The sequence below is a fragment of the Hemiscyllium ocellatum genome, chromosome 2 (assembly GCF_020745735.1).
Source record: "Hemiscyllium ocellatum isolate sHemOce1 chromosome 2, sHemOce1.pat.X.cur, whole genome shotgun sequence".
Taxonomy (NCBI): domain Eukaryota; kingdom Metazoa; phylum Chordata; class Chondrichthyes; order Orectolobiformes; family Hemiscylliidae; genus Hemiscyllium; species Hemiscyllium ocellatum.
The window spans coordinates 11,106,594-11,121,962 of record NC_083402.1 but is presented as its reverse complement, the minus strand read 5'-3'; the positions used below and the strand labels follow the sequence as shown (position 1 = coordinate 11,121,962).

Here is a 15,369-nt window from a genome sequence, read left to right as displayed (position 1 = left end):
CTGGATCTTGTTATCTCAGTTTTGAAGGCTTCCCATTTTCCGCCCTCAATTAAGTTTTGAAAGTTCTTGCCTAATACCAACAATATTTGCCTTCTCTAATTTAGAACTTTAACTTTTAGATCCAGTCTATCTTTTTCCATCACTATTTTAAAACTAATAGAATTATGGTCACTAGCCTCAAAGTGGTCTTCCCCCACTGACAACTCAGTTACCTGCCCTGCCTTATTTCCTAAGAGTAGGTCAAAGTTTTGCACCAGTAAATACTGCCAAGAATGTAGATGAAATAGCAGGAATTCTATCAGCTAACCCCATATAGTCCCAGAATGGCAATGTGAAAAAGTCACATGCTGTTTAGAATGGAATGTTTAACAGTCCCAGATCTTAAAGCCAACATAAGGTTCGATGAGGCACATCAGATGTCGAGAAACTGTTGTGTCCAATTAGTTTTACTCATTGAACTATATATTGGAATTTACATTTACATTCCCTGATCCTTAAAAGGAGTAAAAAGAAACAAGTGAAGAGTAATAGCACACAAAAAAAAAATCAGCACAAGAAAAATCTGATCTCTTCATTGGTGCTAATGGTTTCATTGAAATTTTAAAATACAACTTGGGTGGAACCTGGAAAGAACAGAAAAACTGGACACAGTCTATTTGGAATCCAAAAAAATCTTGGTGAGCACTGAACAAGGTTTTTGCAGTTACAGACACCCCTTGTTTTGATCATTTAGAGCACAGGAAGCTATACAAAATCAATAACTTGCCCTGCAAAAAAGAAAAAACGAAAAGAACAGCTCCATTAAAATGAAATTGTGGTAACTTGTGCACTGTAGTATAGGCAGAAAAATGGAACTCAAAATCTCCTGGAACAGTTTATGAAGCACAGGGATGCGCTGCATCTCATTTCCCAGCTTTTATTTATGTTACCTACCTCATCCTTTAATGCCATATTTTCACCCCCACCATTGAGTTCTCCATGAATACCATTCATGTTGGCTACAACTTCTGCATCATCATAGCTGTTGAGTGGGTATATGTCAGCAAATTTAGCCGATAAAGGGGTGACATCTTCATCATCACTGCCACTGAGGAAAAAAAAACAAAACTGACATGATCAGGCTATAAAGTCATGATGCGGAGAAGCCTGTGTTGGACTAGGGTGTACAAAGTTAAAAATCACACAACACCATATCCTTAGACTATGAAGTGTTTAACAGAATCCCATGGTACTCGTGAAAGACTAACAAATACAGTCCCCCATGTCCCGACCAACAGTTAACTTCCAATCAACGTAATTCACCTAAATGTGTAATAAGGACAGTATTGCAAACTGGCTAAAGTATTTCTGACATCGCAGTAATGCCAATACTTCATGAGCTCAAATGGAGCCTAAACAGTGGAATGGATCCATTAGACTGATTGTCTGTTTGTGTTCTGTCCTATGAAGCAGTTAGGGATTCCCAGGCATTGTAAATGATGGTACATAAAAACACATTCTTTCTAGCTGAATAGGGTAACAGTCTTAACTGTTCAGATGAGGGAATGGTATCAAAAACAGTGCCTCACTCAATCAGGCACTGTATTACCAAGCAACTGAGTTAATTTCAGATCCCCAAAAACAGTCCTTTTGGACCCAGACACGAGAATTCACTGAGTCAAGCATCACAAAAATACACAAGCAGCTGTCCACAAAGCGTTTGCTTGACTCAGCTTTAGATGTTTAATGTAGGATTACAAAATACTTCAGAGAACTCGCGTTAAGAGTTTAGCCTCCTTCTGCTCCATATATCATTCTCAAACATCGTAAGCAACGCTGCGGACTTGAGCACTTACAAGGTGGGGGCTGAGTTGCTATCAGCCAGAATGAGTCGCGGGTGTTGCTGAATGGTGATTGGCGAGCTTGAGCCAGATCCCGAGCTTGCAGATGACATGCTAGGTGGGCGAATCTCCGAGAGGTAATCTGGAGCAGATTCCACTTGTAACGGTAATGTGTTTATGGAAAGGTCATCAGGAATGGGTGAGTCCATGATGCCACACGTGAGTATATGAGACAGGCTGCAATCGTCACAGGTACACCTGCAGAAAGGTCAAAGCAAAGTTAAAGCATCTGAATAATATACAGATGTGTAATATCTTGTGTAATATACAGTATCACAGGGGGCTGGATGGGTAGCAGAAAGTCAAACGTGCTCTCTTTTAACATCTCGTATATGAGTAGGCACTTGGCCACAATTCACTGAATGAAAAGCTCCTTTCTTGCTGGATTGAAGGCAGCTAAAATGACTCACTGGGGAAGATGAGAAGCTTGTTGTAGTGAGGAGAGGACTCGAGCACTAAAGAATAACAACTATTTCTCCAAGGGCTTCCACAAGGGCTCAGTTACCTAAAACAATGAGCCCCATAAAGAATCGAAGTTAATTCTGAGAAAACCAATAGGATTGGTTTTACCAGATTTTACTCTCCACTTAATATTGTTGTTTCAGTCCTCTGCATTTCCCAACTGGCAATGTTAGATTACAATGACAGTCTTCATTTCTGCTGAATTAACTAACCTCAGCTACTAGGGGGCACTTTCACTGATCTCAATGCTCCACTGTGAAGGGAAGAACTCACTACACTCCCCAATTCTGATCACCATCCAGTGACTTGGTGAAGGATGTATGGACATCAGATTCAGGACCAGATTCTTTTGGGCTATTATGCTCCCTGGGCTGACAAACCTTTCAGCACTCACCATCAAGACTCACAAGAACTGTACCCAGCATGGAGCCAAAACCTTCAGGGAGCGAGAGCACTGGCAGCGTGAGGGATAAAACTTTACATACTGGAGGTCTGAAAATATACCCATGGATATCTGACTGAATAAACAGACCAAACCGATATTTAGCATGATGATGAAAACGTTAATAAATATGGCTTAGGATGAGGGATTACATACAGATATATGGGAAAATGTCAGTTGAATAAAACAACTGCATGAGAAACTTTCTAGCGAACCTTCTCCCTATCACTATTCTAGGAACAAAATGGATATAAGGTACAGGGAGAAGACTACTAACAAAAAAAAATTCCAATTTTTTTTAAACACTTAATACAGAGAAATATTGAGTCATAATCATTCCACATACATGTTCTCTGGACACTTACCTACGCCTATAATTACAGTTGGGACAATCAGGCATGCTCAGTCGTGATGACAGCATATGCCTCATTGTGTCTGTGAAATTATTCTCCCCAGTTAGTGCTTTCTTGCTGTTTGTAAGCTGGAAGAAAATGGTGATTCTTAACAAATAGAACACAGAACATGAAAAGACCATAAAGAATAGGAAATGTCACGATTGCATTATCACGACATTAATACAAAGTAGAGGGGTAAACAATTAGGGTCTTTCAACTTTAAGAACTTGACCTCAAATCTAGTCCAAACTATGGTCATGAAAATCTTCCCTCTCTGCAGATCCTGAAGTAGCTTATATATAGTCCTATTAATGCAGGTTAAGGAAACCTGCTATGCACAAAATGGCTGCTGTGTTTACAACACTTAGTAAACTTAAAAAAACGATTGCCTCCAAAAGATTGCAAATGCGCAATTCAGAATTTATCGTGTTTTAGTATATAATTTTAGTTTTAGGAAGTAAAGTTTAATGGTAGAAAATGGAATAAATGCAACAGAAGTACTTTAAAGCCTCGTGCACTTGAAACATTAGGGTCATGCTGATTTGAAACATGAACAACTAGGCAGGAAAGGTAGTTAACACGGTGGGCTTTAGTGATTGCTAGAAAACCTAAAACAAATGTCATTTTAGAAGGCTATCCATATTTGTTTAATAAAATCAGAATAAAAGATGGATTCACAAAAACAGCAAGTGGCTAACTTAGCTAGAGGTGTGTTGCAAAAATGGTAGACCACCGCTTAAAAGCTCAGAGTAAATGCAAGAATAGAAATTGTTTTGGGGATGGCTGGGAGTGTAATTCCATGCTGTAAAATTGTTAAACTCAAAGGTTGTAAGATGCTGAAAATGTAGTGTTGTTCTTCCAGCTTGCATTGAGCTTCGCTGGAGTGTGGATATATCCTGATGTCATGTAAAATGTACATTTATTGTCCACCTCCTAATCTTTCCTAATTATTTTCATTCAGTCGCTAATTTGTGTGTTAACAATTATTAGTCTGACAGGAAGGTGCTGTTTTAATCTCATTCAATTTGAATCACTGGATGACTTGAATATTTCCAGCACAATTTATCATCTCAAACAACCTTCCACTCATTAAGTAATGCATCATTTTAGAACATTGAACAAATTAATTTGTCTGTGTTCCCTCCCATGAAGCTGACAGGACAACTATCAAGCAACCACAGGCCATGAATGAGCTATCTCAGATGGTGATCTAATTATCAAGTTGTCTGAAGGAGCAGCTGCTTAGCCCAGGAATAACAGAAAGGCTTTGGCCTATGCTGTCAATTTTCTTGACTTTACATCAACTTCAACAAAAAGATAGGACCTTGGCAATTAACGCCTTTTCCAAGTTACAGCATTTCTGGTGAAGTAGCAACCTTTCAGTGATGCACTGAAGTGGCAAACTCAGTTTTAGGTACTTCAGTGCTGGTATAGAGCTCAAGTTCCCAGTCATCTGACTGTGAGGCAAACAAGCCAAGTAGTCAGTTTAATATTTATATATGATGCGACAACCCCCTTGGCCATATTAACTCTTGTAAATAACAATTTGAATCAGCGTTCTAAACTCTGCTGCTTTGCATTCAAATCTGAAGATTTATCAAATAATCAATTGAGAATGATTTGTGATACAAGGGAACATAAGGACATAAATTATCCATTCAGTTCTTTGTGCATGTTCCATTACAGGGAGATCAGGCATGGTTGTTATTTTAACTCAAGTTAACCTCTTGATTATGCAACCCTTAATAACCTCTCCCAAACAATCAATTTCCATTCTGAAATTTGCAACCTTAAAAGGGAAAAGTTACAGATTTTCATTCTTGAATGAGAATTATTTCCTGACATCATTTCTAAACACTAAAGTTTAAGATCATGTCTCTTTGTGCTGTACAAGCCAAGATGTTCAGATCACATGATTCACAAACACGTTAGCAGAAGTTATCAGCTTACCTGCTCTTCCAATAAGCGACGCTGTTTGAAGAACTCCCAGTCCTCCTTCAGCATACGTTGTTTTGTCTTCATTGCCATCTAACAACGAGAGAAAAGTAGCTATTCAGATGTGGTCCAATAGTTCTAGAGTCCAACTCTGTTCACTGATTTTTATTCTTCAAATCAAATCATCTAACACCAAGTGATTTCTTAACTCAGCAGAAGCTCTCGTGCCACCAGAACATGCTACAAAGTCCAGTTCAGGGACTTGAGCACATCACCACAGCAAAACTAGAGTCAATAAGAATTAAGGAGAAACTTTCTTCTGGTCGGTGTTATATCTAGCACACAAAGGAAGATGGTTGTAATTGTTTGGGGGCAATCACTTCAGCTTCAGGTCACCTCTGCAGGAGGTCCTCAGGGTAGTGACCTTGGCCCAATCATCTCTATCTAGCTGCTTCATCAATGACCTTCTCTCCATCATGAACTCAGAAGTGGTTCACTGATGATTGTGTAGTGTTCAGTACTGTTTGTGATTCCTCAGACACTGAGGAATTTACTGCCAAATGCAGCAAGACCTGGACAATATCCATTGACAAGTGACAAATCACATTTGTGCCATTCAAATGCCAAACAACAACGGTTGCCAACACCTGAGCATCTCACTATTGCTTCCTGACATTCAATGGCCTTATCATCACTGAATACCCCATTAGCACCATCCTTTGGGTCACTGACCAGAAACAGAAGAGGACTAGCCAAATAAATTTTGTCACGACAGGAGTAAGTTGGAAGCTAAGAATCCTGCAGTGATTAACTCACCTCCTGACTCCTCAAAGTCTATCAATTATCTCCAAGGCACATTTCAGGAGTGCGATGCAATACTTCCCACTTGCCTTGATGAGTGCAGCTTCATCACTACTCAAGAAGCTTGACATCACCTGAGACAAAGTTGCCTGCTTGCTCGGCATCATGCCCACAAACATTCCTTAAGACCATGAGATAGTGGTGCAGAAATTGACTATTCAGCCCAGTGAATCTGCTCTGCTATTCAATAAGGTTCTAGTTCATCTGATAATCCTTATCTTCACCCTCCCGCCCTTTCCCCATAATTACTGATATCTTTACTGAATATAAGATTTTCCATCTCTGCTTTGAATATATTTAATGATCCAGCCTCGGCAAACCTATATGGTAAAGAATTCCACAAACTTTCTACCTTTGAGAAGAAATTTCTCATCTGTCTTACATATGTAACACCTAAGTCTGAGATTATATACTTTGGTCCTAAGACTCCCCCACTAATGGGTAAAACTTTTCCACATTAGCCTGTCAAATCTCCCATGAATCTTGTGTATTTCAATAAGGGCACGTCTCATTCATCTAAATTTCAATGAATACAGACCCAGCCGACTCAACCTCTCTTCTTAAGATGGTCCCTTCATACCCACCAACAGTTTTGTTAAGTTTCTCTAAACTTCCTCCAATGCCAATTTATCCTTCCTTGGATAAGGGGATCAAAACTGTTCACAACGTTTTAGCTGTGGTCTTCAAACAACTTGTTAGAATAAAGGCCTGCATTCCATTTGCCTTCCCTACAGTGAGGCAGGATGACTCAGTGGTTAGCATGCTGTCTCACAGCGCCAGGGACCCAGATTCGATTCCAACCTTGGGCAGTTGTCTGCATGCCCACATGGGTTTCCAGTTTCCTCCCACATTCCAAAGGTGCACAGGCTGGGTGGGTTAGCTATGCTAAATGCTGGGTCCGGGGAATAGAGTGGGGAGTCTGGATCTGTGTGGGATGGTCTTTGAAAGTCAGTGCAAATTGATGGGCCGAGTGGTCTCTTTTTGTACTGTGGAGATTTTATGATTCTATTTCCTGTAGAACTTAACTCTTTGTGATTTATGCACAAGTCCTCCCAAACCCCTTTGTGCTGGAGTTTTCTGCAATCTTTTTCTATGTAAATGATATCTAGCTCCTTCATTCTTCCTCCCAAATTACATAAGCTCACACATCGCTGCATTATATCCCACCTAGCAAGTGTTTGCCCATTTTCTTTGCCTATTCTAAATCTGCATATCATCCTCACCACTTGCATTCCAAACTCTTCGTGTCATCCACAAACTTGACTTTCACTTTCTTCACTAATACCAATGCAGAGTAGTAGCAATGTGCAACAGCTACAAGATCCTTTGCAAAAATTTACCAAGGCTCCTTCAACAGTAACTTCCAAACCCACAATCATTACCACCTATAAGGATGAGAGCAACATGGGAATCCTAGCACCTCACAGCCTAATGGCATAAAGTATCGAAAGGCATTTCAGCAGAGAAGAAGATAAAATTTGACACTACATTTGACAATGTAGTGTCAAGCAACTTCTAGATTTTACCTTCTCATGGTCTCACTACTGATCTTTGTAATCTCCTCTAGCTGCACAATTGCCCAAGACTTATGTTCCAAAAAGTAACTGGTTTTTGAAACAGAATTCTCGTCCATACTTTTACATGAGCTATATTTCAGTTAGACGCACTCACCTCACTGACTATTAATGCGCCACAGTCATAAACCAATTCAAACTTAATTCGCTCAGCTAATATATCCATCACCTATTCCTCATTCCATTAGATCTAAAGTCTTCTCCACATTAGATCACAACGAGATGCCTGCACTCCTCTTGAACAGCTCTTAACCTCTTCACCATGGGTGGTCTTCTCGTCAGTTGCACAGCTTCTGAACTTTGGAATACCGTCCTTGAACTTTCTACCTCTTGGTTTTCTCTGTTGAGATATTCCTTCAAACGTCTCCTTACATGACTTGTTGTGCTGCTAGCATTACACTCTTTACAAGAAAAGATTTACTTTTTTGGGGGGGGGTCATGGCAAGTGAAAGAAGAGAGTAGGGGAGGGACACAGTATGATGGGATCAATTCACTTTCTCAGAAATCCTGGGACGCTGCTGGACATTGTTGAGAAAAGCAAAATAGATGTGAAAAGTATTTGGGAAATCCCAATTTTTGAAATTACATTAATATAAAACTCCTTTACTTGATAGCTAGCTCTGAGGAAGCGTTATAACAGTGGTCTTACTTGTCCTTCTTCCCAGGGACATTCTACCCACCTCGGCTAGAATTAGGATATGTGCAGTCTGTAGACAAACTGAAACAGATGACAAATGGCCTGTGTTTGCTGCTTGCTGCAGTGTTTTATGCTTTGAATTGGTTCGTTAAAAATGAAGTCATAACAAATAGCTATTACACTATATAAAAATTGGATAAGACAATTTAGTTGATCTCCACTGTAAAGATCGTCAGACCTATAGTTCTATAATTAACGTAGGCATTTTTCAAATACATTCCAGAAAACAAACTGGTAGCAGTCATTTTAAGACTCATTGAAATGTGTGCATACTTTTTGAAAAATGTTTCAAAGCATTTAAGTTTTGAGCTTGAAATTGCAAAATGATTGTAGTAGGAAAAAACTTCACCTGTTCATCCACATAATCATCTATTCGCTTTTGACACTCTAACCACTCTGCAGCAACTCGACTCATCTCTTGGTCCATCTGTAAGTACCTTTGTAGTAATGTACTATACATGTCCTCACTGTACGAGTCGTGCGATGCCGTCCCCAGCCTTAAAAGATCAGTGTCAGTATAAATATCCAAGTCAAACAGATGAGAATATAAACTACAGAGCATTGTTACATAAACTGCAATAAAGTACACTACCAATCCCAACTACTGTCAATATTAATTACTGGGTGGGAGGATAAAAAAATAACAGAGGGAAAATCTTCAGCAACCAATTTCAGAAAGATTATTATTGTACAGGAATTTGAGGAAATCATTGACTGGAACTGAAACTCAAAAAGTAACAAAAATAAACAATAGGGCAGTTATTTCACAGAACAATATATTTGATGGGCCAAATGGTCTCCTTTTGTACTGTCTGGCACTGGGAAGGGTTATGATGAGATAGACAGTTATAGATGGACAGGGCTTTCGTTGACAAATATGCTGAAAGTGAAAGGGGTTTAAAAAAAAGTGATGATTGGTTTAAGGCTACAAACATTTGCTAACCTACAGGTCACTATCTCTTATAGATTTTCTGTAAGCAACAATAAAATGCAATGGAAGCCCACTGCATTTTCAATGAGCTCTCAAACTCAGTCTCAGGATGCATAATCAATTGATTACAATCCTTGACTGAGTTACAGAAACAGGGGTGGCTCAAACTGTCCTTAATATGATCATAATCTTCAACTCAAAAGGACAATAATTTAGCAAATGACCAGTGCTTCTACAGCATGACTCAAGGAGGCAGCTGAAATGTCAGTGTGCTAATTTTCTTTTGATATTGTCCAAATCTCTAATGACACTGTTCAATACCAAGAACCCATTATGGTGGTACAATAGATTTCTAGTTTAACTATGTTAGTCAAAATAATGCAATTTTACAGGATGTAAAGTCCAGTAGATTTCATTGGCATCAGGATCTTAATTCAGGTACCAATGATTTGTTATTATGAGAATGAGGACACTCATTGAGCTATGAGACATGCCAGGTGATGGTTAACAAAATTGATTAACATAGTGCAAGCCACTCTCAAGATGAAAGGCAACAAATGTATTCACAATCTAACAGTGAACAAAGGCACTAACATATGCAATAGCTGGCCATAGTTTTAAATATTCTTCATTAAAAAAAATTCTGTCATTTTACTCCTCAGCTCTCGCTTTTCCTGTTGAAGGCTGTAACTTGTTGCAACTTTCGTGGCAACTCAAATTAACGGTCATTTGTCTACTACCTCAGCTGTTGTTCAAATGTTGACAGGTTATTTGGCTACAGGTGACATCGCATCAACACTATTTTCAGTTAGTATGAACATGCGATTGGATTACTAATACACATCATTGAGTCAAGATTAATGGGAGGAGCCTGCTTCTCTAATTCACCAGACTGGCTGTAAACAGCCTTTCCAAAGAGGCAGAAATCAGTATTTGTTAAGATAATTTACAAACATTTTTTCAAACACTAAATAAATTCAACTTAATTTCTGATAAACTGATCACATACTGACCACAATCATTAATAGTGCAAGAACTCCAGCTTGAATTCAAAATTCTTAGCAATGCTGAAAGAAGTAAAATGTGAAAACAGAAAAAACTTAAAACTAAAAATAAAAACAAAAAATAAATAAAATGGAGATCCTAACGCAGAGACTCTCCTTAAATGCAGTGGGGGAGGGTTTCAGCTGTGTATCATTGCGATGGTTTCCAAGAAAGGCACGATTCTATCAAAGAAGAATGAGTAGCACCTAAACTGTGTGCGCACGCGTACGTGTGTGCACAGGTGCTGATGGTGGTGGTGGTGTGGGGAGTCTCCTAGCAGGGAGGATTGATAATGCTATTCAGGAAGGTTTAAACTAGTGTGGCAAGGGGGTGGGAACTGGAGCAGCAAGTCAGTTGTATAGATACTGGAGAAGGGCTTAAGACTAAGGCAAACATAGATAAAAGGAAGAGCAGTCATGGAGAGGTTGCTGAGTTCAGCGACACTGGAGTTTTAGACTGTGTTTGCTTCAATATGAGTATAAAAGGTACAGCAGATGAACTGAGAGCTTGAATTAATGCATGCAATTATGATGTTGTTGCTATCACAGAAAAATCGTTCAAAGAGGGATAGTATTGGCAGTTTAACAGGACATTTATGTTTAAGAAAGAAAGCAAAAAAGATGGGGCAGTTGCATTACTGGTTGAGAATATATCACAGCTGAGGGATGACACCTTGGAGGATTCTTGTAGCAAGGCATTATGGGCCGAGCTCAGGAACAGAAAGCGTGCAATCACAATGCTGGGATTGCACTACAGATCTCATAGTTGCCAGTGGGTGATAGAGGAAGAGATATATAGTCAGATTGTGGAAAGATGTAGGGGTAAAAAAAAAAGGGCTGATTTAAATTCCCTCATATTGACTGGGATTCCCTAGGATGGGAGCAATTTGTTATGTATTTCCAGGAGGGTTTGTTAAACACAGTATGTGGATAGTCCAACTGGGAAGGGGCCATTCTGGGCCTGGTACTGGAAAATGAACCCAGCCCCATGATTAAAGTTTCAGTGGGGATCATTTTGGGAATAGTGACCATAATTCCATAGATTTTCAGATACTTACAGATGATAAGAGTGGATCTTGGATGAAGGTGTTAAATTGGGGGAGGGCAGCTATAACAGAATTAGGCACAAATTGGAGGATGTGGATTGGGAACAGCTGTTTAAGGGTAAATCTGCATCTGAAAAGTGGGAGTCTTTAAAGACTAGTTGATTAGAGTGCAGGACAGGAATGGCAGGATTTGGGAATGCTGGATGACAGAGGAAATTATCAGCTTACTCAAAAAAGGAAGGACACCTAAGGACAAGTGAAAAAGAGACAAAGTCCTTCAAGCATATAAGAAAGTGGGAAGGAACTCAAACATGGAGTTAGGAAGGCTAAAGGGGCCATGAAATGTCATTTGCCATCAGGGTTAAGGACAATCCCAAGGCATTGTATACACGTATCAGGAGCAAGAGGGTAACTAGGCAAAGAGCAGGCCCACTCAAGGATAAAGGAGGGAGGTTACGTGCGAAGCCACTGGAAATGGGCAAGATCCTAAACAAATACTTTACATCGGTATTCACCAGAGGGACGTGAGGGATGTTAAGGTTCGGGAAAGGTGTGCAAATACTCAACATAATGAAGGAGGAAGTGTTGGGTTTCGTAAAATATATTAAGGTTCACAAGTCCCCAGAGCCAGTGGGATCTATCTCAGGATACGGTGGGAGGCAAGGGAGGAAATAGCTGGGGCCTTGACAGATATCTCTGCATCCTCTTTGACCTCAGTTGAGAGGACTGGAGAATTGTCAATCTTGTTCCTTCGTTTAAGGGAAAGAGATAATCCAGGAAATTACAGGCCAGTGAGCCTGACATCAGTGGTAGGAAGCTGAAGATATGGAGGACAGGTTTATTCAAATTTGGAATCAATGGACTTGTTAGTGATAGGCAGCATGGGCTTGGTGCGGAGATGGAAATGTCTCACCAACTTGGTTCATTTTTTACTTAAGGTGGTGACAAGAATGATGAAGAAATGATTGATGTTACCTATGTGGACTTTAGTAAGACATTTGAAAAAGTATCTCACGGCAGGCTGGTATAAAAGGGATCTGGGGTAGGCTGGCTCAATGGATACAGAACATAGAAGACAGAGTAGGGGTGGAAGGGTGCTTTTCAAATTGGAGATCAGCGACTAATGGTATTATGCAGGGATCAAAGCTGGAACCTTTACTGTCTGTAATCATATATACAAAATCTGGATGAAAATATAAGAAGTCTGATTAGCAAATTTACAGATGACACCAAAATTGACTGAGTTGCAGATTGTGAGGAGGATTGTTCAAAGGATACATTGGGATATCGATAGAACGCAGATTTGGACAGGGTAACTACAGGTGGAGTTTAATCCAGACAAATGCAAGGTGATGCATTTTGGAAGATCAAATTCAACTGCAAAATATACTATAAGTGTCAGCATCCTCAGGAGCATTGATAGAGGGGGATCTGGGCACACAGGCTTACAGATCCCTGAAAATGGTTACGGTAAGGGTCACTCAACCTGAAATGTTAACTCTGATTTCTCTCCGCAGATGTTTCTTGGCCTGCTGAGCTTTTCCAGCAATCTCTGTTTTTGTACCAGTATGTGCAAGTTCTCCTCTAAGTCACTCACTTTCTTGACTTGTCACTGTTCCTTCAGTGTTGTTGCATCAAAATCTCAACTCCCTTCCTCATGGCATTGTAGGGCTAGCAAATGGACTGCAGTGGTTCAAGAAGCCAGCTCACCGCTACCTTCAAGGTCAACTAAGGATGGGTAGTAAGTTTTGGCCCAGCCAGCCATGTTCACACCCCACATGGTGTACAGAAAAGTGAATACATGTGGGGAAGCTGATGCATTTTCCAATGATTTCACCAAGTATAGCACAAAGATAAGAAATGAGGAGGAGGCAAGGACAAATCTTTGGTGAACACGAGAGGCAATGATGCAGGAATATGAAGAGAAGCCAAGTCAGTTGAGTATGTGCTATGATCAGACAGATGAGATGAGAACCAAGTGAGTGCAAAAGCATCTAGCTGGACAACAGTGGAGAGAGATTGGTGGAGGGAATGGGGAGAGTAAGGTGCACCACGTCAAAGAATGACACATTTAGATGGAACAGAGGGTGAAAGTTTACATTTGTCAGTTATACACAAATGTTTGAGACTTTGCTAAGAACAATTTTAGTAATATTGCAAGGCAAATCATGGAGGGACTAAAGTATGGAGCTCTGGGAAAAATGGGCGAATGTTTTGAATTTAAAATGGCTTTTCTCCAGTGAAGAGGAGTCATGCCAGATTCAAAATATTAACTTTGTTTGTCTCTCCACAGATACTGTTTTAATAAAACATTCAATGACATTACATAGTAAAGGGGATTTGAAGTTGGGCAGTTGTTTCAAAGAATGAAGAGACCAAGGTTTTGTTTTTATTTGAGGACAGTGCTGAATACAATATCCACATCAACTAACATGGGAGCCAGGAAGGATATGGGGTTGTCAGCAACCTAGAATGGATTCCATCTGGATGAAGTGACGTAGCAAATTTCAGTAATTTTAATCTAGTAGTACTTGTGTGTTTTATGTTCAATTTACTGGAAGATCTCTCTGCCAGCACTTCTCTCAGTACTCAGACTAGATTATCCCCTCAAGTCTCTAAAATACATTCAGACGGCCACTAAGGTGCAACGTTTAATTGGTAAATTAATTCATAGCTCTCCAGAGGTCATGCAAATCAACTTCCAAAATGTGTCACCATCCTCATTCCACATACCATGAGCCTAATGTAAGAGGCCATAAACATGGATAGCATCAAAGAGGAAATACTGGCATTAGAACAGCACACAATGTCTTTTGGAGGTCAGTAAACTGAGTTGAATAGAAGATACTTTACACTTCATATTATCCAATGATATCTGGCAAGGACACTGGGTATCAAAAAAAAAATGAAAAAAAGGACTTGTCCATGTCAGCAGCGGTGTTAAGTACAAAAACACCATTATGAACTATTATGCTTTCCTTACTATCTTTATCTAATAAATCATTAAATCTAAAGCTTGTAAGTTGTAGAGAATCTTACCGGAGCTGTGCTACTAGTGATGGTAAGCTACTCTGCAGAAGTGGCTCAGAGAACACCAAGTTTTCAAAGAGGTGCTTATTATGTAGTTCCCACGTGACCTGGAATTTCTTCAAATGTTCACTTTCCTAAAGGAGAAAACAAAGAAGACATCTATAGCTCATGCAACTGGAACAAGTTTTCAGTATATAAGGAATGCAATGAAGCAGGGAATTAATACATCCCACAGAAGATAAATACAAATCCAGGGCTACTGAAAAGTTCAGCTGCAAGAGTTCAACAGATTTATCACAAAAACGTCCATCATTTAGCAATCTCGCTCAAAGTCGCCATAGGAAGGAGTACATTCTGGAAATAGTGCTGATGACAGTAGTAGGTCTGCATCCACGATTCAAATGGATGCTTGTATTTTAACCATGATCTAGCTTTTCTGTATGATTCACAAAGCAGTACATTACTGTGACTTGCTCTCTGAAAATTACAGTCTTCAACTGTAAGAAAATGATTTGGATGAGAATATAGAAAGCACGGTCAGTAAGTTTATGGGTGACACCAAAATTGGGAATACAGACAGTGAAAAGGGTTTTCTAAGATTACAAAGGTATCTTGATCAGATGGTCAGTGGGCTGAAAAATGGTAGATGGAGTTCAATTTGTGTAAATGTGCGGCATTGCATTTTACTATAACAAACAAGGGCAGGACTGAATAAATTAGGTCTTGGGTAATGTTGTAGAACAGAGGGACTAGGGCGTAGGTACACAATTCTTTGAAGTTTGTATCACAGGATGGTTAAAAGGCATTTGGCATGCTTGCCTTCAGTGCTCAGTCCTTTGAGTATAGGAGGTAGAGGTCATGTAGAGGTTGTACAGGACATTGAGGCCTTTTCTGGAATACTGTGTCCAATTCTGGTGCACAGTTATAGGAAGGATATTATCAAGCTGGAGAGGGTTCAGAAGAGATTTACCAGGATGTTGCTGGGTATAGAAGTTTTGAGTTATAAAGAAAGGCTAAATAGGCTGAGACTTTTTTCACTGGAGCATAGGAGACTGCGAGGCAGTGTTAGTTTA

General features: G+C 39.7%; 1 protein-coding gene across 3 annotated transcripts in view; it reads right to left on the bottom strand.

The window, feature by feature from the left end:
* fam193a (family with sequence similarity 193 member A) overlaps nucleotides 1–15,369 on the bottom strand; it is a 234,127-nt gene that overhangs the window by 56,316 nt on the left and 162,442 nt on the right. For all 3 annotated transcript variants that reach the window (XM_060834543.1, XM_060834552.1, XM_060834562.1), the window contains exons 7-12: nucleotides 14,306–14,430; nucleotides 8,596–8,743; nucleotides 5,130–5,207; nucleotides 3,150–3,265; nucleotides 1,836–2,078; nucleotides 934–1,087 (exon numbers count right to left, since the gene is read on the bottom strand). In XM_060834543.1, the coding sequence (XP_060690526.1) occupies nucleotides 934–1,087; nucleotides 1,836–2,078; nucleotides 3,150–3,265; nucleotides 5,130–5,207; nucleotides 8,596–8,743; nucleotides 14,306–14,430 (864 nt within the window). The remainder of the gene's footprint in view (nucleotides 1–933; nucleotides 1,088–1,835; nucleotides 2,079–3,149; nucleotides 3,266–5,129; nucleotides 5,208–8,595; nucleotides 8,744–14,305; nucleotides 14,431–15,369) is intronic.